Raw genomic sequence first — 21,931 nt, 5'->3', positions numbered from 1 at the left:
ACGTCAGTGCCTACATGAACGATGCAGAGTAATCTTTCATGGGATGTTTTCCTTGGAATGGTGGTGGACAAGCTCTCCCGCCATCTAACTTGTGGGGGACAGCATCCCACTGATTTCTCTCTGCTTTACACCTTTTCTTACCTTATTATTGGTGTGCTAGCCATATAACCTCCATCATACTCTGTTGACTCCTCAAGAGCATTGAAGTCGAAATTCTGGGGAGAAATAAGCAGAATATTTTTGTTACGGTTTTCATGCAGGTAGAGCAGAACATTGGTCAAATACCTAAACATTTTTGGAGCCCGATGTTTATCCTATAATTGGGAATTCCCGCGTGTTACATATTAATGCATGCTGCACGTACAATATTCATGTTCAGTTACTGTCCAATGAAGGTCCGACTTTTTTGGGCTATACCCGATTGCACCCGATTATTTCCCCCAGATCAGTTTTGGAACACTTTGGGTTAAACCCGACTAGCCCAAACATGGGTGTTTTTGAAAGTAAAACAATACATTGTGGAATGGATTAAGTGATAGGGTCTCTCACAACACCTTGGATATTGGATATCAAACAATTTCATGGCACAAAAAACGTAGCATGCAGCACTCTTCTGGGATAAAGGTTAGCTTTACATTTCGATGTCTTTATGCATCTACTGACCTCGCGACTTAGGGTGGATTCACACGAGGGACCGGAGCAGAGAGAAATCCTCATGTCGTGAGCGAACCGTTTGTGTGAGAGGCAAATGGTCAGCGCTCCCTGATCTGGTCCCTCGCGGACCGGAGTGCACCCATTTCCATGACGTAAGCTGCGACATTTACGCAGTCCGCGGATCAATCCTGAGGATCCGTCCGCTGTGTGAATCTACCCTTACTGGCTTCAATGGCTTTTGTGTGTTCTGTTACTCTGTCAAGGCAAAACCTTGTCTAAACTATCTACACATACTTCTTCGGGCTATAAAGTCCAACCAACCAACCAACAAGAGCAAGTGACGGCATTGCTGAAGTTGAACAGATGTCCCTCATTTACCTTGCTTCCACAGACAAGAAGCTCCACCTCTTCAGGCCTAAAAAGTATCTGAAGTGGAGAATCGTCTGTAACCAGCAGAAAGCCACGTCGGAATGCAGAAAATTGTTTCTCAATGCTCTTGTTGAGGAGGAAGTCAGCATAAGCATCTACAAATTCCTACATGGAGAGGAGAAAGACGCATATTGTTAAAGTATGGCAGCATAAAAACCGACTTTTATTAATGTGTCACTCCCGACATATATATACAAACAACTATATTTATTTTACTTTGCAAAAAAATTGTGCTAGCTCAAAAACTCAGTACGCAAAATATCATCGCCGTCAGTGAATATTATGCACTTCCATGGATTTTCAAAAGAACCCACAAAACTTCGTAGTTTGAGATTCTCCAACAGTAGATGAGGTCATCATGTGCTCTGGCATCTGTCCTAGCAGCTGTGCGTCCCAGCTCTCCGCCCAGCGTTGAAAGACTCGGTGCATTAAGTAGGCGCCCCTCTTTTGGCGCACCCAAACGGTGACTATGAGACAGCCGGAGTGGCCACCTAACAGCAAAAAAACAGCTTTGGGGCATCACACTGCTCTCTTGCTGACGTCACTTCCTGTCGACTGCTCATGCAGTGAACGGTTTTGAGGACGCTTTCTCTCAATAGCAAATGAGACGCAAACGATGGAAATTTGTAACAGATACCATAGAAGCAATTTTCAATGAAGGTGACTGCTTAGCATGAACATGCTTGCATTAAAACCCTGCGTGACCAGCAAATAACCTCCGACATCCCGATGGAAGTGGCCAAACAATTATAGTTTCGCCGAAATGGAAGAATTCAGTAACATAGCACGTCTATATTTTGCTTCCAAGCGTACCATTCAAACTAATTAGAAGTACTTTTCTCCCATCGCCAGACATTTGCACCCGGTGGATCGCACGCTCAACAGGAAATACGTCACTCCAAATGTTTCGAGCACCAAGCACTTGTCGTCAGCTTCAGTGCACCCATTTAAGATGGGAGCGCGAAAAACTGGTTGGTGTCTGGCACTCTGAAGTGCGCCGATGGCTGAAGTCGCGGTAAGCGAGTGGAGTATGAAACAGTCATGCCCTGGGGCACCTACTTAACACACCCATTGCAAGCAGCTGTGGTGGGGAGACGATAGGCATGACCTCGGTGGATCAGTGTTGCCAAACGAGTGGCAGATTGTGCACACTGCGACGACATGCTTATCAAAACTAGATATTAATTTTACCATGCTTCAACATAGAGGGACCAAATTCTGGGATAATACAATGTGAGACATGTAGACTGCAATGGCATAAATTTAGTAGGATTCTGAAGACATAGGATTTAGTTCCATAGTGGTGCTTCCTCCCAGTTCCATCTTCATTGGAGCTGCCAATTGCTAATTGTACACACAATACCCGTATCACGGTATGTACATGATTACTCGGGTTTCCAGACTGCAGTGTTTAATTTTTCTGAAATTTGGCGTGAAAAATCTGTGGTCATTTCGCTCACTACGAATGGTCGACTTTTGGTGAAATATTTTAAACGTGAAGACACTGAGTGAAAATCGGCGAGAAATGAAACTAGCATTTCCTATGCATACAGTGAACGGAACACTTTTCTTTACATTTTTTTCAAAACGGGGCCAACTGCTAAAACTTGACCTTGTTGTAATAAATTAAAATGTGGGTTTCAGGCAATATCACGCAGCACTACTTTTGTTGCAACAACATTAAGCCTTTGTTATCCTGGTACCAGTTAATTTCAAATAAACAAACCAACTATCACTTGCAGCAGTTTCATGTACCGCCAGGTACCTTGATGTAGCAGACAATTTGAAGCGCTTATTCCACTTATTATCGGTGTATAATTATTTTCACAGACCGCAAAAAATATTTACCGGCATACATTTACTGGTGCGTTACCAGAAAACACAATTGTTATTAAGGCTCCTTCATTTTCGTGTTGAACCCAATTTCCACGATAGTTGCACCCCAAACACAGTTTCTGAAATTTAGGTACAACATGATTTCTACCGGGCCTACAGTAAGGCCCCATTTCTACAGTAAGGCCCCAGAGGGGTGAATCATGATATCAGCTAAAACAGGTCCATGATGCAACCTGCATGTCCTTCTTTTATAATCCCGCCCTGCCAATCCTGAAGACAAGCAGTCACGGTGAAGGTAGGGCGCCAAACAGATGTAGACGAAGACAAAGAAAAGTTACATGACACAGTGCTACTCATTATTGGGAAAATGGGAGGGAACACAAAACACCGCCCAGAATGTGACATCAGACGACACAAAACAAGACAAAGCAGGTCAACCACAACGCAACCATCATCACTGGAACAGTTACGGTAGTTTATTGCACGCTAGTTTCCACTTTATCAAGGAACGCAATCTCTTTTGTGCCTCATGCTATAAATGGCTGGCTAATATAAAAGTTTGGTCATGTTCTTTGTATGTTATACTTAGGGCCTGACTTTTTTGGGTTATATTTTCCAGCAAAATCTGGGGTAAACATAGGGTTATTTTTTACTTCAATAATTTGGGTGTAACCTGATTCAGCCTAATTGTGGTTGAATCAGGTTGGATCAGGCATACATCTTTGGTTTATTCGGCATAATACACATGACACCACCAGTAGACACAAAGCATCAATATTTAGTCCATATGCATCTAAGAGACAGCAGGGTCTCTGTTTTGAGAGTTTGTATGAACATATTTACGCACTTACAACACAGTTTGCAAAGTTGTGTGTTAGTTGTGATAACTTCGGATTCCCATGGTCCAGCAGTTTTCGAGGAAATACCGGGTAAACCCCATTTTTCCCAATTTGAATCGGGAGGTAAATATCGGGTGTAATCGGGTATAACCCTAAAAAGTTAGGGCCTAGCTATACTATGCCTTAATTATCTTTCTCGTCACCTGGTGCCTAGAAGAGCCAGGACTTCCACATATTCGAATCTTACTTGACATCCACAGTCACGTGAGTGAACGGCCCGATGCCCCGAGGGTGTCAATTTTTGTGGTCGACCTGCTCTTTTTTGTTTTGTGTGGTCTCACGTCGCAGTCTGAATCAGGTTTTGTGTTCCTTTCCCTTTTCCCCAACAAACCTTCAGGTGTGAGTAGAGCTTCGTCCTGTCACGTTCCTCTGTCTTCGTCATTTTGGCGCTCTACCTTCATCATGAACCGATACCAACTAGCCCAGCTTCTTGTTCTTGGCTGTCATGTATCTGGGACACGTGTTGGAAATCCCCTGGTCACTCAGTGCCCTAGTTCCAAGTGGTTTGTGTCGAGTGACCTGTTCCCACCAGTGCGAGTGCCACAGGAGGTCAAAGAACACAGTAATGACATGTAGATACACAGCACCTGAGCTTTCGTACAATGGCAAAGTTTGTGCGCTGTAACCGTGGAACATTAAAAATTCTGCTTTCTGGACTCATTATCACAATGGTGGCTTGAATCAGGTGACTTGGGTTTCACCCAAAAATCCCAAATAGCATATGAAATGGTGAAAGAAACACCAGATTTCGCCAAACTTTTTGTGTGAAAATATCACCCAATTTTCACTCCCGAATTGCAAAAGTCATAAAACCCAACAATGGAGAACCTCAATTATTATGTACATATAAGGTGCAACATTTCAGTTTTGCTTGGGGCTATATGCAGGATATGTACAGGAACTTTTCTGTCCAAATGCTCAAAATTCAACTTTGCGACGTATTTATCATTGCAGCAACAACATCACACATTCACATGAAACAAGCAGCAGGCACCCACCCTTTTGTTCTGCTGGTTGACTAGTATTTTATCACCATCTTCCTTGAGATCATGCGTGAGGACAGAACCAAACACGTCCTGGTACGTGATCCGAAACGTCTGCATGAAAACGTCTTCAATGTTGTCACCTTCATACGCCAGTAGCTGGTCTAATCCCTGAGCTAGGGACTGGGCAAGAAATACAAAGTTAGACTTTTTGTGGACAAAGTGAAGACTTTTCGAGCTAAGCATGCAGAAACAGAACCTGTGCGCTTACAGGATTCCAATCGGAGAGATCACGATAAGTCCCTCGTTTTCCCAGCAACTTGTAGTAGACCACCATTGGGAAATGGACGTCCAATATGATGTTGTTGTAGATAGCCAATCCAAGGATGATCCCAATCAGCTTGAACTGGGCGTCACTCTCAAAGGATGTTGGATTGAACCAGTATGTTTGTGTCTCGTTGTTTAATGTAAACATTGCTGTTATAAAGAAAAGTACAGACCTTGCTTTAAGGGAAGTTACGGCATTATAGCATCCCAGCACTGCGCGACTAAATGTTACTGGAAGCTCAATGATTGCAAAACTGTAATGTCATTCATTCGGTACAGCTTCTTTTATGTCTTGCCAGAAACATTTTGAGCAAATTACATCACACTGAGACTATACCGTATTTGTCCGTGTTTCTCGGCATGCCATACTACTCCAGAGGGTTCACTTTTGAGATTTCTAAAATTTGGTCATTCACAAAATACACAGCTAGGATGACACAAAATTAGAGCTGTGCAAATAGTAAAAATGTGGAGTACAAATCGAATACGAATATTACAAATATTTGACTTCGAATATGTAATCAAATAATGGCTTCAAGCAACCCTGCTTTCTGCAATGTGCACATATACCACATACAACCACATATTGATAATCACAGAAATAGGTAGGGAGCATGAACTATTAGAGCTGAGCAAATATTCTAAACTTAGAATATGAATCAAATAGTTTATGCTATTAGAATGTATACTTTATATATAATAATATAAATATTACGAGTAAATTAATATATATGTACATTAATAAATACAAGGAAATTATATGTATAATAATTTACTCGTATTTGCAACAAATCTTGTCTATTTGATATTTTCGAATAGTTCTAGAATATACCGCGGCACCGCTGTGACGGTCCGAGCTTCTTGATAAAATCGGTTTCACAGACTTTTTCCAATTTTCTAACATCAAAGGGACAGCGCACCCTGCTGCTTTCAAACGGTCGCAAAAGCTCGTGTTCCCCCACAGATGAAAGCCATAAAACTTTAGTTGACATGTATGCAGTGTCTCTCCGTGGGAAGGGTGACATCTGCTCCCATTAGACAGTGTTGTTTTCCCCTAGAGGTGGCTTTGTGTAGAAGGCAGCATAAATGTATGTTAATGGAAGCAGTGGCAATTACAGCGTTCTTCGAATGCAGTGTCGGACGCACATGTGCTTTTGGTTTGGCGTACGTGACTGACCCGGACTGTGACATGGCGCGGGAAGGTTATATAAACCATGGATGACTTCGAGAGAGGGGGAGGGAGACAGTCGCCTAAACAGTCAGTGGTAGTTTGCGTCGAGAGTCGGAACCAGCGAAGAGTTGTCGAGATGTGATCCAGAGCGGGAGCCCGGACGGATGTCCGGAAGGAGATGGACGGCGCCTTGATGCCTGGAACCCACCTTCGACCTGAGGGTTCGTCCCCGAAGTCTCCTTCCACCAGCGCTGACATCCGGGCAACTGGCCCAGCTGGTGGTGACAGACTGGAAAGAGGTGCACCCGACAACGATGTGGCGATCGAAGAGACGGATCGTGAGGGCGGTAGCCGAGCTCCTGGGACCGAGCCTCCAAGTGGGACGGTAGGCCTCTCGTCAAGTCACTGTCTTCACTATTGTTCGACCCGGCCGTGGACCAAGAATGGAGACTAGAGCGGATGAAGATCAACGGAAGCAGCAACTGAAAGCCACAGCATGGAAAGCCGGCCGCATAGGTCACTGCCGAAGTAGTCTTCAGAGCTCGTCTGCCACGCCATCGTCCATGGCCTGGTGAAGATGTGGTATTGTCGGGGTGCGCAAAGTCAAGGTCAGTCACTCTTGCCGCAATGTTATGTCTCCCGCACTTACATTTCTTGTGCCAGTTTTCAACGCCGATAGTTTAAGGTGGACAATATCATACATTTGAGTTGTGTTCACTTTATCGCATGTGGGTTATTGTCGCGATTTGTGTTATTGTCCATTTGAAGTATCATGTCTTAGCATTTAACAGAGTTCATACTAAATCATGTTTGTTATTTTCGCGGTTTGTGTTATGGATAATTTAAAGTGAATACAGTCAAACCTCGTTACAACGAAACGCGATACAACGAAATTCGCGATAGAGCGAAATAATTTGGATTCCCCGGCAGATGGCAATAGAGATCAATGTATTTTAACTCCCGCTACAACGAAACACTTTTTAGCCGCCGCCTCGATACAACGAAAGAACGAGATAAGGTTTATGACCCCAAAGCCGACTTTAGGGTCATGAAAACAAAGGGCGCGAGCTGCGTCCTGTTCCCGCGGCGAAAGATGGCACGCGCGATTATGGTCGGGAGGAATCTGGTGCCTACAAAAGGAAGTCTTAGTCATTGGAAGGTTAGGGATTTTCTTCCGAGGCTTCTCCTTTTCGCGCTTGTTTTGAACTGTCCGGTTGCAGCCAACTAAAAAGAGCACGAGACGCAAGGCGCCATCGCGCGCGTTGGAAACGCTTCGTTCGCGTGGCGGCGTAAATGACGAAATCAGCCTAGATGATTTTCTTGACAGGGACAAACATGCCGTAGCAACGGAGAGCCTTACGGAAAACGCACTGTCATAGACGTAGAAGGTTTGCGGGAGATCGCAACACGATATGGAGAAAGCTGCGGAGGCTTCGGCGGCGTACGAACAATGCGTGATACCGCGTCTTCTAGGCACGACGCAGACGCGTATAACCGGCTATTTCACGCAAGAATAAAATGCCGTAGGTGCACCTTGGCGCTGTATTTGTAGTTGTTGTCATTTTTCACGAAAAACATTTCCGCATCGTCGCGGGAGTTATCGACGCTTATCTACAGCGCGCACCCTCGCAAAGGTCGCGATCCGTGACCTTCAATTCGGTACAACGAAATGTTCGATACAACGAAAGAAATTGCAGTCCCCGTGGGTTTCGTTATATCGAGGTTCGACTGTAATACGCGTTTCGTGGTATTCATTAAATTATGTGTTGTCGTTGTTAACGAAGTGCGTGGTGTCATTCCTTCTCGCCTCTGCGGGTGCCCACGTTGAGTGTATCTCCTTTTCTTGGTGAATTTTGTGCTCCGTCCCCTTCGGCTACGGCGAGGGACGCCACAATTGGTGGCAGCGGTGGGATTGTTGAGGACACTGAACATATCTTATCCTGTCCATGGTATCAGCAGCACAGACAATCTCTACAAGCTTCCTTAGCTCGGCTGGATGGCAGACCATTTGATGTTGTTAAGGTTCTCGGCCCTTGGACACCTGACCATCAGTTTCATGTCATGCAGGCGTTTGTGTGATTTTGCGCAGACTCCAAGTTGATGGACACAGTGTGTATCCTATCTGTGTCCAGCAGCAGCTGACTGCCGACTTAATACATAACATCCAAGACCGAGTGGTAGTACATATACACAGATGGCTCCACAACAATGACTGGATCGACAAGTGCCTTCGTCATACCTGCCTGTGGTGTTGAAAGTGGAGTGCGTTTGTCCCATGCGACATCGTCTACAGCAGCTAAACTGTACGCTCTGCTCATGGCTATGGAATATATAGCGTCGGCTCATTCACGGACCAAGTGGGTTATTATCTCGGATTCCCAGGCTGCTCTGCAGTCCCTTATTCCTGCAGGAACTACCAGTGCTGTCAACGCTGTAGTTGCTGATGATGTTATAAAACTACACGCAGAGGCAGTGGCTGCTGGACATGATATGTTCTTTCAATAGATTCCAGGACACTGCGGCATACCTGGGCATGATGCGGCTGATGCTGCGGCACGCAGAACACATCAGATGTGTGCGTCACGACTCATATATTTCACCAAGTCCGACGCTAGGGCAATGTTGACTGCTTTGTGGGGCCAACTGGCTAAGGCACAGTGGCTCTCTGGCGGGGCTCGCGCCTCGCTGCTACACCGCGTTGACCCGGAGCTTGCCTCTACTTTCCCGACATAGTTCCCTAGGCCGTTTGCGTCACTTTACCACCGGCTCCGCCTCAACGTGCCCTACAGCCGACGTCTTCTTCACAAGCTTGGAAAGGCGGATTCACCCAGCTGTGGCACCTGTGGGACTGTTGAGGACACTGAACATATCTTATTATCCTGTCCACGGTATCAGCGGCACAGACCATCTCTACAAGCTTCCTTAGCTCGGCTGGATGGCAGACCATTTGATGTTGTTAAGGTCCTGGGCCCTTGGACACCCGACCATCAGTTTCACGCCATGCAGGCGTTTGTGCGATTTTGCGCAGACTCCAAGTTCGTCGACACAGTGTGACTGACTGAGAGTCTTTGTCACTCATTGGTTTTATTGTAGATAGCCATTTGTGTTTTCCTAAGTCATCTGGAGTGGCCGGCTCTCGTAATGAGTGCCTATTTCTCCATTTTTTCTTTTCTTATCAACTCAACTCAACTCTAAGTGTGTGGTTGTTATTCCTTCTCGCCTCTGCGAGTGCCCACGTGAGTGTGTCCCCTTTCCTTGGTGAATTTTTTGCTCCGTCCCCTTCGGCTACGGCGAGGGACGTCACACCGCTTCGTTGCTGCGCTTTGGCCCCATTGTCATCACCATTGTCATCATGGTGGGTGCGTGTGGTTGATACGAAAATGGGCGTTTGATATGGAAGTCTTGCAGTCTTGCACTGCCGCAGTGCTGTTCATATGGAGGACAAGGGGATGCTTGACGAGTCACTGGGAACAGGGGGAAGTGCCATATGGAAGTACTTTGACTACTCCAAAACCGCTGGAGCATGTAAAACGTGTGGCGCAACACTACACACGCCGACGGGAAGATTGGCTTTCAACGTTTCTGAGAAGGAGAAGGAAGAGTGCAAAGACACAAATCAGCGAAAGATAGCTGACACGATGCAGCCCAAAGATCGACTCCCCGCGCGAAGGAAACAGGCGCTGGACGCTAAAGTTGCGCGAATGGTTGCAATCGACTTGCAGCTGTCCTCCCAGCGCAGTTCTCAGCAGTATCTCCGTGTGCGAGCCACATCGGCACCAAGTGAGCGCCTTTTCTCTGTGTCGGGAAATATGTTAACTTACGGAGAAATTCACTCAGCCCGTAACGTGTACAGCAGCTTGCTTTCCTGCATGACAACTTGCAGTGCTGGTGATGCGCTCCTATCTAAGTCTACAAGCACAGTTCTGCTACATAGATGTGACTGTGCATCTCTACTACACATTATTGTAGTCCCTAATGTACAATGTACACTACAGCTCCCAATAAACATATTCACAGCTTCTACAACTGTATTCAGCAATAGGGAAATATTCATACTATAGTATAGTTTGTAAGCTAATGTACTAGCGCACTAAGTACTAAGCACATGCTTAGCAGCAACATCTTGAGATCGATGGTGGATATGAGAAGGTAGCAGGTCAGACTCAAAATGCTACGGTTTGCTCGCGTCCACGTATCACCCGTGATGCTATCGCGCTGGTCCAGTCGGCTTAAACCAGCCCTCTTATGTCGTGGCAGGTGGTAGAGATGCGGCATGACCAGAGCCCGGATTCCTAGGCAAATGCCTATTTTTTTCGTGTGGTTCTAATAGTGGCTCTTCGATGCATGAGCACGAATTGGGTGCTGGGGAACCTCCTGTATCGATTTGATAGTGCCTATAAATGCCTATTCCGGCGTAGATGCCTAAAACTCTGATTAAACACGAAAAAATGCCTATAATGGCCCCAAAGCGGTGGCGAAACACGTGCTCGTGGCGAAATTGACATGGGTGACGTCGCACGTCCTTTTGAAACCATCGATCATTTGATAAGAAGCAAGTATAAAGCTATTGGAATGTAAGTTGAGAATTACAAATCGATTACTCGTACTAAGCTTACTCATTCTTTCTCTCCATTCCAGCATTGTAGTGTCCCGTGGGTCATTATTAAAAAGTATAAGCACGTTTCGTTACGTTTTTCTGTCAATCTAGAACACGCATTGTTATTGCCTGCTTACATTCAGAAGAGTCCCCGAAGCTTTCCTTATCTTCTTTTTTTTGTCAACGAGAGGGCATGACGTATGAAGGTAGGTACAGCTCCAGTCAACCTTAATAATAACACTGGAAAAAATGTGGTCTCGTTCCCGAGCGCGATTACAGCAACCCTTGGGGCCATGAAGAAATCTTAACTGAACAAAATTATTCTGTCAGTTTAACGCAAGGATTTTGTTCACTTAACATTCCTCCAGTGCTCCAAGGGTGGCTGTTATCGCGCTGGAAAATGAGACAGAATTTTTTTCCAGTGTTATTATTAAGGTTGACCGGAGCTGTACAAGCCCCTACAGTTTGGCAACCTTAGCAGGCTCCCTTCCTCGCGGGCTGTCGGGGCCACAGGTACACAAGCGAAGATGACACGTGACACCGTGTTCAGTGTGAGCAGAATTGATCCGCCGTATTTGGTCCCCCATATTATTGCGACCCTTGTGATAATGCTGAAAACGAAATCCAGAAAGCGAAGCCTAAAACATTCGAGGACTAAAAAATTTTATCGTCACACTAAAGCTTCCGATGCTCAAATATCGCCAGTACATGCTGCCCGAGACAAGTCCTCCAGAGAAGTGTCGTGAAACCGGTGGCAATGGCTAGAAGTCTTGCCTCTTGACCATAGTAGGATCAATAAGTTTTGCATTTCGTGCAGCAAACAATTATAGAAACAGTCACAACCGCCATTTACAGTATTGTTCCTGTGGATAAAACTGATTTATTCATTTTCTTTCTGCGCTTTCAGTGCTACAGATGAAAAAAACGTAACAATTTATAGAGCCTATAGTGCCATTTTTAGCACCTAAATCGGGATTTTTTGCGCCTTTTATAGGCACCTAAAACATGTTTTTTTCGTGCCTAAAAATCCGGGCTCTAGGCATGACATCTCTCGAAAATGCATCCTTGCTGGCTAATTGTAACCAGGCACTGCTGCTCTCATTGGAGCCTTGAACCTCCACCTTCTGCAATGCTAAAAGGACGCACACTAAGTGCTATCATTCCAGCTATCTTTCACGTCAAAGCTGCTGTTCTCTCACGTGACAGTGGTTGCTTTCGCTTCATGACAAATGTGATGGCTCGGTCACCTCCCATCACGTTCACAACTACCACCTGTTTGGAGAACTCGATGCAAGCATTTCTGCAGTCACCGGCGATTTGCGCGTTAAGTGCTCCCTCCTGTGTGTCTTTGCCAAGTGGCAGTCTGAACGTTTACATGCTGTGTAACGCACAAGCAGCTTTCGGTGTATGTGTCATTCGAATATCCATGTATTCACACGAGGGACGTCCCCGTGGAATATTCTACAGACATGTAGTGGCAGGAAAAGTAAAAAGGTGCTGACAGGACCGAAGTTCTGCTGCGTCTTATGTTGAGCATTTGCACTGCACCGAGATATCACGAGTTGGCGAGCAGAAGTATAGCAGACGACACCATTGGTCATGTCGTCCGCTACGGAATATGTTGTGACTGATCTGCAGGATATTCCCTGCGGTTAGCAGAGTGCGAAAAGGCATGACGCACATAGCAGACGACACCATTGGTCCTGTCGTCTGCGAACGAATATATTGTGACTGATCAGCAGGATATTACCCGCGGTTAGAAGACAACGTAAAGGCATGACACACATCTTGCAGCTGAGTCACAAGATATTCCGTAGCAGACGAGAGGACCAATTGTCGTCTGCTATGTGAGTCATGCCTTTCATGCTCTTCTAAGCGCACGGAATATCCTTCAGCTCAGTCAGAAGATATTAGCAGATGACAGCACCAATGGTGTCGTTTGCCGTACTCCCGCTTCCACCCCCAATATGTCGGCGTCGTGGGAATGCTCAACATAAGACGCGGAAGAACTTCAATCCCATCACCACCTTTTTTTTTTTACTTCTCCTTCCTCTACAATATTCTGCGGGATGTTCCTCGTGTGAATACACGGTATCCCAACACTGATTCCCTGTTCTGGTACATCATTCGAACATCTCAATCAGACGAGGAGAGGCCACTTATGCGAGCACAACACGAACCCACGCACAAGAACGGCGAGATGAAACGAACTCCCGATAGTGATTGCACACGCCCATGCAACCTGCGCACGCCGCTGTTGCGTAGTTTTGTATCGTAGAAGTTTTATTCATGCGCTGATGCATCTGTATGGATTTCTCACGTAAAATTTCAGCACTCTATTGTGTGCGTTTCACTACTGGAGGTTCGTTACTATGAAAGAGCGGCTCCGGACAACGCGCATCCTGCCAGACTGTCGAGAAATCGTTTGAAGACGTGCTTGATTAATTCGCATGACTCTGACATCACGAGCATGGAACGCACCGTTACAGTGTGTTCCTGTCAGAAAAACGTTGCGCGAGTTAAGCGCGTAAGGTTCGTGAATTTGGGAAATCTCGAATATTCGAAGATGTTTGATTTATTCGAGAGCCAAAAATATAAAATAATTGAATAGAATCGAATACGAATACTGAAAATACTCAATTCCTATTCACAATGTCGAATATCTGGCCTACTTTCAGCACTTTTATCCTCAAGCATATGCCAACATGCCTGTGACAGGTTTTAGCAAGTTATGGTAAAGTGGCTACTGCCACACAGAATCACTCCAGTGAGCCAGAAATCAACAGAGAAAGGACACATGTGAGAAGGGACAGCAGCTAGGATCACAAGCTGGACAAAAATTTCCAAACTTTTTTAAGGGCCCCAAGACAAGGCCCTTTGCACGGTTTTTGTGATTCTGTACTATAAAGCATGAAATAGCATGTATCTTGACAGTTCAAAAATTATATTTTTACTGTACATCTACAAACTGAGCTCAATGCATCTCACTGCCACAAGACAGATAAGCAATTTGCTCCAACGCTAAACATAACTGCTACTTACCAAAATCTGGGTTGAAAACCTCTTCGACAACAAGCTGAAAAAACTCTTTCGAGACCCCACCCTCATCAATGCCTTGCTCCCCTTCAAATTCAACAACCAGCTGCTTCTTGAGACTTGAGGGATCTTCCAGTGCTAACATCTCTAACTGCAATATCAAAAGTATGCGAGCATGAAAGAAAATACAGGTACAAAGCCTCTTTGTGATTAACAGTCCAGGTTTAAAAGCAGGTTCTGGTTTAAAAGCTGATCCACATTGGAGTGCCACTGCCATGCAATTATTGCAATTGATGTGCAATATCTTCCAAAACTAACTCTGTGGTAACTGTTGTTCCCTACTACTTAGTACTTACCCTATAGAGAGCATCATCAATGATGTGATCCCTCCTGACATTTAGTCTGAGATACGGGTTGGCAGGATTCCCCACCAGCATTTGGAACATGGACAGGCTTCGTTCATTATACATTCGTATCCGGTTATCGTAGTAGAGCCCAAGGGCCTTCACAGCTGGTGTCAGCACAAAGGCATGGTTCAGGAAGGAGAAGGGACCATCTTTGGCTCTGCCATGGGCAAACCCTCGATCTGTCTCTAGCTGCTCACTTAGGGGTTCGTTGTAGAACTCTTCAAACGGGATGATGGGCTTTCGACAGTCAATCACCTGAAAACGCCGAAGTGGAGATTTATTTGAAATGGATAATGCTAGCAGAGCTTTTTTGAATGTGTGTTTTTCCATACAGAAGTCACCAATGTCAACGATTCCACTGGTGTTAGCCAGCTAAAAATATTACATATTACATATACATATTACATATGTACATACCACAGTCAAACCCCCAACTTGAGGGAAACACGAAGGACGACACAGCTAGCCGCTGTTCTCTCAGTTCTCTCAAATATTCTGGATAGTTAACACAGCTCATAAGTCATAACTGCTGGATGGTAACTACAGATGACATCATATTAACAATTGTACCTTCATTCCTTTGAATTTTTAAAACATTTTGAGAGAGTACATGTGTTACCATGTCATAGCTGTGTTGTAAGGTTTTGCTGTTGTATTAGAAGCATTGAAGTGATGCATTTAAGAAAGAATTCCTTTTCTTGTTGCGCACTACATATTAATAGTATAGGAATCCTGCCACTGTACCGATATAAAATAAAGCTTTTGGACTGGAAAATTCATCCTGCTGTCAGTCACCTGAATTTGCATGAATTTGGCCATCCAATATATAGTACCCCGATTTGTACACCCCAAACTGAGAAAAAAGTATTTCCCAAAACCTTTTCGTCCTAATATAAAACCCATTTTCTCCCTGCACCACAATGCACTAGCACAGTGCAACGAATTTCACCCGATATTTGCAGGAATTTAGGGTATAAACGTATTTCCCCGATTTTTACTCCCCGAATCTGAAAAAGAGGAAAACCCGAAAACTTCTGGCCCTAGTCATAACCAAGAAATCACATTGTATTTTCATGATCTTAATGAGTGCCATTTATATTTCCACTGTGTCTAGATCTCTTGTTACTTCAGATAACGCCTTCAGTATATTTTGTGGTACCCTTCGTAATGTTGTGAAATTTATAATCTGCTCATTTTGTATGACATTTCCTGTATAAGCACTTCTTCCTGTACACTTGGAAGTGTCCCACTGCTGTTATGTAATGCCCTCACAGGGCCCTTGATGTATCATCAAATAAATAAATAAAGATTGCACAGGTCTAAGAGGAGGTGCCATGTAGAACAGACTTACTCTGATTCCCAACTTTTCACAAAGTGGGTCCTCCTTAACAGCTGGCACAACCTCCACAATGCCTTTTCTGCCCGCAGTATCTTGTCTGTTGCGAGCGGAGTCTTCGGAACAAAGCTCAGTCTTCTCCAAATCTCCACCCAACATGTTAGCCATGAACAGAATTTTCATCATCTGCATCGAAAAATGTAAAATAAATTAAGTAAATGCCGTTGGTAATGGAGATGCGCAGTTATTTATGTTTTAGAGAACCAATAAGAAGACTTCTACTTCAACATAAGACTGTATTCAGATGCTTCGATATCCTTCGTCAGGACACGCAGCGCAGTACACTTTTTTTCAGAATTACAAGCCAGAATTTTTACCAGTAGATATTTGCCCAAAAACCATCCCTGTTGTCAAAGGTTGGATGGATGCATCAACACTGACTTTATCACTTGCGTTTTGAAAAGGAACTGTCAGTGCTGTGGCAGTACCAGCTCAACAAGTGTAGCGCACTGATAATACAGAATACACAATAACAACAACAAACAACAACTTCATTTTGTAATAATGAGTGGGGTGTTTTATCACAACAGGCGGTACTCTATCCCACTGCTGGTGGTAATTTGGTGAAGATGTAACGATGAGCTCGTGGGAACCACCGGCCCACAAACCCATCAGGCTCTAGCCCCGACCCACCACAACCCCAAAGAACACAAACCACAGCAACAGCTAACAACAGGAAGAGCGAGTTTATTCACTCACATCACAAAAATGACTCGAGAGCCTCCACCAGCGTTCCGTGCTCCCAAATACAGTTTAACCTCTATATAACGAATTTGTAAATGCTGACTCTTTGTTTCGTTAAATCGAGATATTCGTTAAATGGAACACGCCAAGTTAAACGAAGATGGCCGCCGCACTACCAGCGCCGCGCGTTCCGCAAAACGTCATTTGTCATGAAACAGGTACTAAGGTAAGAAGGGCACAAAATATCAAGCTTTATTCATTATATAATGCTAGGTAACACATAATTTGTGCACAGTGTCGCTCTGAGCGTTCATTACCTTCGTAACTCCGGATGAACCTCGACTGCTTTTTCCTACGCGCTCGCGTATCGAAGTTTCTTTGGTTCACTTTCACTCATGACGTCCGGAAAGAACAATAGTACGCCGCCGAAAAGAACGAGAAATGGGTACATGTCGCGTAGACGCCTGCGCCGATGGAACCTTGAACGGCAGCGGCATCATGCCCATTTTACCACCGTCAGCATTAGCGGCGCGAACAAAAAAAAAGTAATGAAAAGGCACAAAACCACAACGTACTGTCGTCGTCATCAACACAAGCAGATAAGACTTCGCGAGGCGTGAGCAAAAAATGTCAGCAATGCGTGTTTTCTTGTCCGAAAACGGGTGCGAAGAGAGCCTTGTGCCGGCGCGACGCACCGTCGCGGCGCACAGCATCGGCGCACCGATTATCGGCAGAGGCGAAGCACACGTCGGCACGTTCGCGCCCCCAGCACGTGACAACCGAAGTAACCAACGAAAACTCGCGTAAAACCAACGGAGAAGGAAAGTTTCTCCTCCTTTTCTTTGTGGTTAAGGGGTAAAGACACGCGCAGGAGAGCCCGGGGACTTCGTTAAATAGAGGTGACCAAACGAACGTATTTCGTTAAATCGAGCTCAAAAATACATTGGCGTCTATGGGGACGCGCTTGTGCAACGGAAATTTTTCATTAAACGGAGGATTTCGTTAAATGGACGTTCGTTATTGAGAGGTTCAACTGTACAATGTGTTCTTCGGCTCCTTGGCGCATGAAGAATACGCCCTCACCCCAAAACTTCCCGTTTAAGTTTCGTTCGGGAAAACTGACAAACTTGAGGGGCGTGACGGCACATGCAGTGCCGGCGCGTATTGCGGCTCGCGATCAGTGTCGATCACATTCTGGTGATAGTGTCCCCACAAGCTTCACAGTGACTGAGAAGTACTACAGAAAGGTAAGCAGAAAGGTAAGCAGTGCTTTTAGGGCATGGTGCTGGTGGGCTCCATTTGACCACGGACGAAGCAAGTTTCCCATAGTGAGAGGGTGAGAGCCCAGCTGATTTAAAGACACTGTAAGTGTACTCCTGAAAAGGTTGGTACTATGGGCAATGGAGAACGAAGTGCTCAAGATTTCCCAAGTGGTCACAGCGGCGTCAGCTTAGCGAGCGATAACGCGACTGACTAGTAAAAGCGGCACCGAGTTGCATCCGATGCATCCTGACGAGAGATATTTAGTGACATCTGGAAAGTGAGTGTTATATTGACTCTTCCAAGCATAGATGTGAAGGGAATGTCGGTTGACCTCTGGCACTAGGTCACAGGTTCCATTAAGTGTCTAAGGATGGACTGACAGTCTCCACTTAGCAGTTTGTTACTCGTCTTTCTGCTAGAAGAGGTAGTCGCTTCTACAGCGTGCCCAGCCTGCTCCTTCCTCACGACTCCATAGTGGGCCGGAACCCACTGGAGAGTCAGCCTGTGGCCTGCTTCATGCACCTTGTGGCAAGTCACTAGCACTTCTATCTCCAAAGGGGTGGGCATCTGTGCGCCATCTGCCACTTGAGCTTCAGGGCAAACTGTTCTGTTGCTATGTGTGGTGCAACATGGACGATGCGGGTGCCTGGTTCGCAGACACATTGGTCGAATTATACGATGTGGACTGCCTTCACATTCGAAAGAACAAACTTTTTTTATCAATTGAAACATATGGGCATTTGACGGGACCCTCAAATTCGATCGAATTAAGCGAAAATACGAATTACCGGAAGTTGTATTAACGGGAGTCTACTGTATTAAAGCTCCATGCTCACTGAAGGCATGGAGTGTACCAGGCGCCCATAATTCAATGAACAATAGAAATATGGCAGTTGTTGAAAAAGACAAACACAGGCAGGATTTGAACCACGAACCTCATGATTGCCACTCAAGAGATACTTAGGGCCTGACTTTTTCGGGTTTTATTTTTGGCCAAATTCGGGGGGTAAATATCGGGTGATAGTTTTCATTTGAAAATTCGGGTGTATTCGGGTTAAATCCCGTCACGGCATATTCTGTCGTCAGGAATTCGGGTGATTTTTTTTTTGTTTAATACAAATTTGTCTTAACATGGAACTAATGTTTAGCAATGTTATCAAACTTTATTTTAATGCACGCTTATGAGTGTGCCACGCGACCCGGATGTTTTCGGGTAGATTCGGGTTAAACCCAAATTTTACAGATTTCGTTCGGGGGGTAAATATCGGGCGGATACGGGTTTAACCCTAAAAAGTCAGGCCCTAGAGATACTATGTCGGGTGCAGTATTTAGTGTGTTACATTAGTCCTTATTATCATAGTGTGATTACCTCTATAGCCCCTGAGTGGGTTGTTCTGTTACGGCATCGTGCTCTCAGCAAATATAGTTTTGTTGTAATACTCTACAGGGTGTTCAAAATTAAGCTTTCATGATTAAAAAAAAAAAAAAAAACACGAGTGGTAGAAGGAAGCCGCTTGTGCAGGCAGGTTTTGCGGCCAGGCGGACACAAGGTGAACTGGTGGTCGCCGCCCTTAAACTCGTAATTAGCTAAAATCGATTAATTAACTTTTTAATTATTGCAGTTAGCGGGCAAGTTTATATTGGAAATTTGGAGGCAGTCATGTTCCAAGACTATTCCACTTTGTAGAATTTTCCTAGCTCACCCGTAGTCCAAAATATTCGCCTTCAAATTTTCCACCGAAACAGTCTAATTACGGATGCAGAACGAGAGCACAAGGCGGCCCCTTTGTGACGCAAGCTGTTGCGTATGGTGGTCAGGTGGGACATGGGCGTGCAGCTTCAAGTGAACCTGATAACTCCGTTGTTCCGGAAGGTCATTCTCACATTTCGTTATCAGAGTGAAAGGGAAAAAGTTATCAGTGGAAAAGTTAAAAAGTGGAATAGTCTTGGAACGTGACTGCCTCCAAATTTCCAATATAAACTTGCCCGCTAACTGCAATAATTAAAAAGTTAATTAATAGATTTTAGTTAATTACGAGTTTAAGGGCGGCAACCACCATTTCACCTTGTGTCCGCCTTGCCGCAAAAGCCGCCTGCACAAGCGGCTTCCTTCTACCACTCGTGTTTTCTTTTGTTTTTTTTTATCGTGAAAGCTTAATTTTGAACACCCTGTATGCTAAATACAAATTTCCCTTTTTATTCCCACTGTATCTCTTTAGATGATACTCTACACACACCTTGGTAGCAAGTACTATGACGGAGTCCTCACTGACGCCGAGCTCCCTGCCAAAGTGACCTTCAATGACCCGGGTGGTGATGACATGGTGAAGGGCGTTCACCATGTTACGAAAGTGACGTGGAGAGGAGTGCCGTGCCCAGTGGTGCGCCAAGCGACAGTGGGCTTCAATTGGAAGGAGATCACAGGCCCTACAGATGGCCTGCAGGGCACCCCCACAAAAAGGCCCCTCCAGCAGTGGGAGCTCCATGAGGACCACAAAGATGTTTAGAAGGGACGGGTCATTCTGGTAGGAATTATGGTACCTGCGAGAGGGATCAAGGTGTCAAAAGATGAGGTCCAGGACAGATTAAAAAAGGATACTTCAATGTGTCATATCCAGGAATGCGGTGAAATCCTCCAGATGCTGTTTCTTTTTTTTTTTTTAGCTTTTTTTCGTGTTCATAAGAATACCGCCCAAGACTCAACAGGTGCCGTTTTTCTCACTCAACAAAACCTGTTATGAACAGCCTCTGTGAGGATATCTATGAAAATTTCAGTGAATGCATTTCTCTTGCGTGCTTGTTTGTTTCAAAGAAAGATATTCAAAAAACTGCAAAATTTTTTGCATTTCCAGTAGTGCTAAAATATGCGTCCCACAGAGTACCTGTATGGAGGACAGAACAAAGACGTCTAGATGCGACGAGATCAGCTACGGAGCTGATCGTGATTTTAATTCGGCCGCGAGCCTTGAGCTCACTTCCTCTTTCTCGCCACAAAGGCTTCCCCCCCTTAGAAGGGACGGAGTCACTCGTGGTCTTCAAATGTGAAACTGGAGGCCGAGACGTCGGCTTCGGTAAAAGCAGGTTTGAGCCGCTCGATCGATACGGTGTCTGGTCTCCCGTTGAAGTCGATGGTGAAGTGCTTGGGCCCGTGCTTCAGGACGGTGTAAGGGCCCGAATATGGAGGTTGGAGAGACTTGCGGACCGCATCCGTGCGAACGAAAACTTTCGAAGCGGAGCGGAGGTGCGGGGACACGAAAGTTGTTCCGGGTTGCTGAGCACGTGTTGGAGTCGGACGCATCCTTGAGAACTGCTCACGGAGGCGGGACAAGTACACCGAAGGGTCGACGGGAACCTGCGAGGGGCTGTCGAAAAACTGGGCCGGAAGGCGAAGAGTCGTACCGTAAACGAGCTCAGCAGCCGCGCACCCGAGATCTTCTTTCCAAGCGGACCGGATCCCGAGAAGGACGAGGGGAAGGGAGTCGTGCCACCGAGATGGGTCCTCTCGCGCCATGATGGCTGCTTTGAGGTGCCGATGAAAACGTTCTACGAGCCCGTTAGCTGCCGGGTGATACGCGGTCGTACGGCAGCGGTTGGTACCCAGGAGCTTCGTCAAGGCCGTGAAAAGGCGAGATTCGAACTGTTTTCCCCTGTCGGTTATGATTTGGGAAGGGGTACCAAAGCGGGCGATCCATGTTGAGACAAAAGTGCGGGCGACGGTGTCGGCGGTAATGTCCTGCATCGGGGCTGCCTCAGGCCAGCGCGTGTACCTGTCGATGCATGTCAAAAGGTAACGATGGTTGTTCGAAGGAGGAAGCGGCCCGATGATATCGATGTGGACCTGGTCGAAACGCGTAGTTGGCAATGGGTATGTGGACAAGGGGGGAACAGTGTGTCTGTGCACCTTGGCTCGCTGACAAGACGCGCAGCACCTTGTCCACACGCGAATGTCAGTGTTCATGGACGGCCAGACGTAACGGGCGCTGACGAGGCGCTGCGTAGCCTTGATACCCGGATGGGAAAGCCCGTGGAGGGCTGCAAAGATTGGGCGCCGGAGGCTCCTAGGAACGAATGGTCGCTCCGAACCCGTAGATGTATCACAGAAAATAGGCTCCGAAATTCCGTGATAGCGTACTTCGTGTAGGGTGAGGGAAGAACGTCCAGAGAGAAGGTGCTGCAGCTCCTGATCGTCGTGCTGACGCTGTGCGATCTCCTCGAGGCTAATTGGGTTGTGGTGAATGGAGGATATGCG

General features: G+C 45.8%; 1 protein-coding gene across 1 annotated transcript in view; it reads right to left on the bottom strand.

The window, feature by feature from the left end:
* The window catches only part of LOC135394488 (ubiquitin-protein ligase E3A-like), a 51,568-nt gene that overhangs the window by 1,858 nt on the left and 27,779 nt on the right, over positions 1 to 21,931 (bottom strand). Inside the window, exons 5-12 of the mRNA XM_064625248.1 lie at positions 19,920 to 20,223; positions 15,691 to 15,861; positions 14,289 to 14,594; positions 13,939 to 14,083; positions 5,073 to 5,278; positions 4,817 to 4,984; positions 1,033 to 1,188; positions 142 to 215 (exon numbers count right to left, since the gene is read on the bottom strand). Of these exons, the coding sequence (XP_064481318.1) occupies positions 142 to 215; positions 1,033 to 1,188; positions 4,817 to 4,984; positions 5,073 to 5,278; positions 13,939 to 14,083; positions 14,289 to 14,594; positions 15,691 to 15,861; positions 19,920 to 20,223 (1,530 nt within the window). The remainder of the gene's footprint in view (positions 1 to 141; positions 216 to 1,032; positions 1,189 to 4,816; positions 4,985 to 5,072; positions 5,279 to 13,938; positions 14,084 to 14,288; positions 14,595 to 15,690; positions 15,862 to 19,919; positions 20,224 to 21,931) is intronic.

This window comes from Ornithodoros turicata, chromosome 5 (genome assembly GCF_037126465.1).
Source record: "Ornithodoros turicata isolate Travis chromosome 5, ASM3712646v1, whole genome shotgun sequence".
Classification (NCBI taxonomy): Eukaryota; Metazoa; Arthropoda; class Arachnida; order Ixodida; family Argasidae; genus Ornithodoros; species Ornithodoros turicata.
Note: the sequence above shows the minus strand (reverse complement) of the source record. Positions and strands in the feature narration are given on the sequence as shown.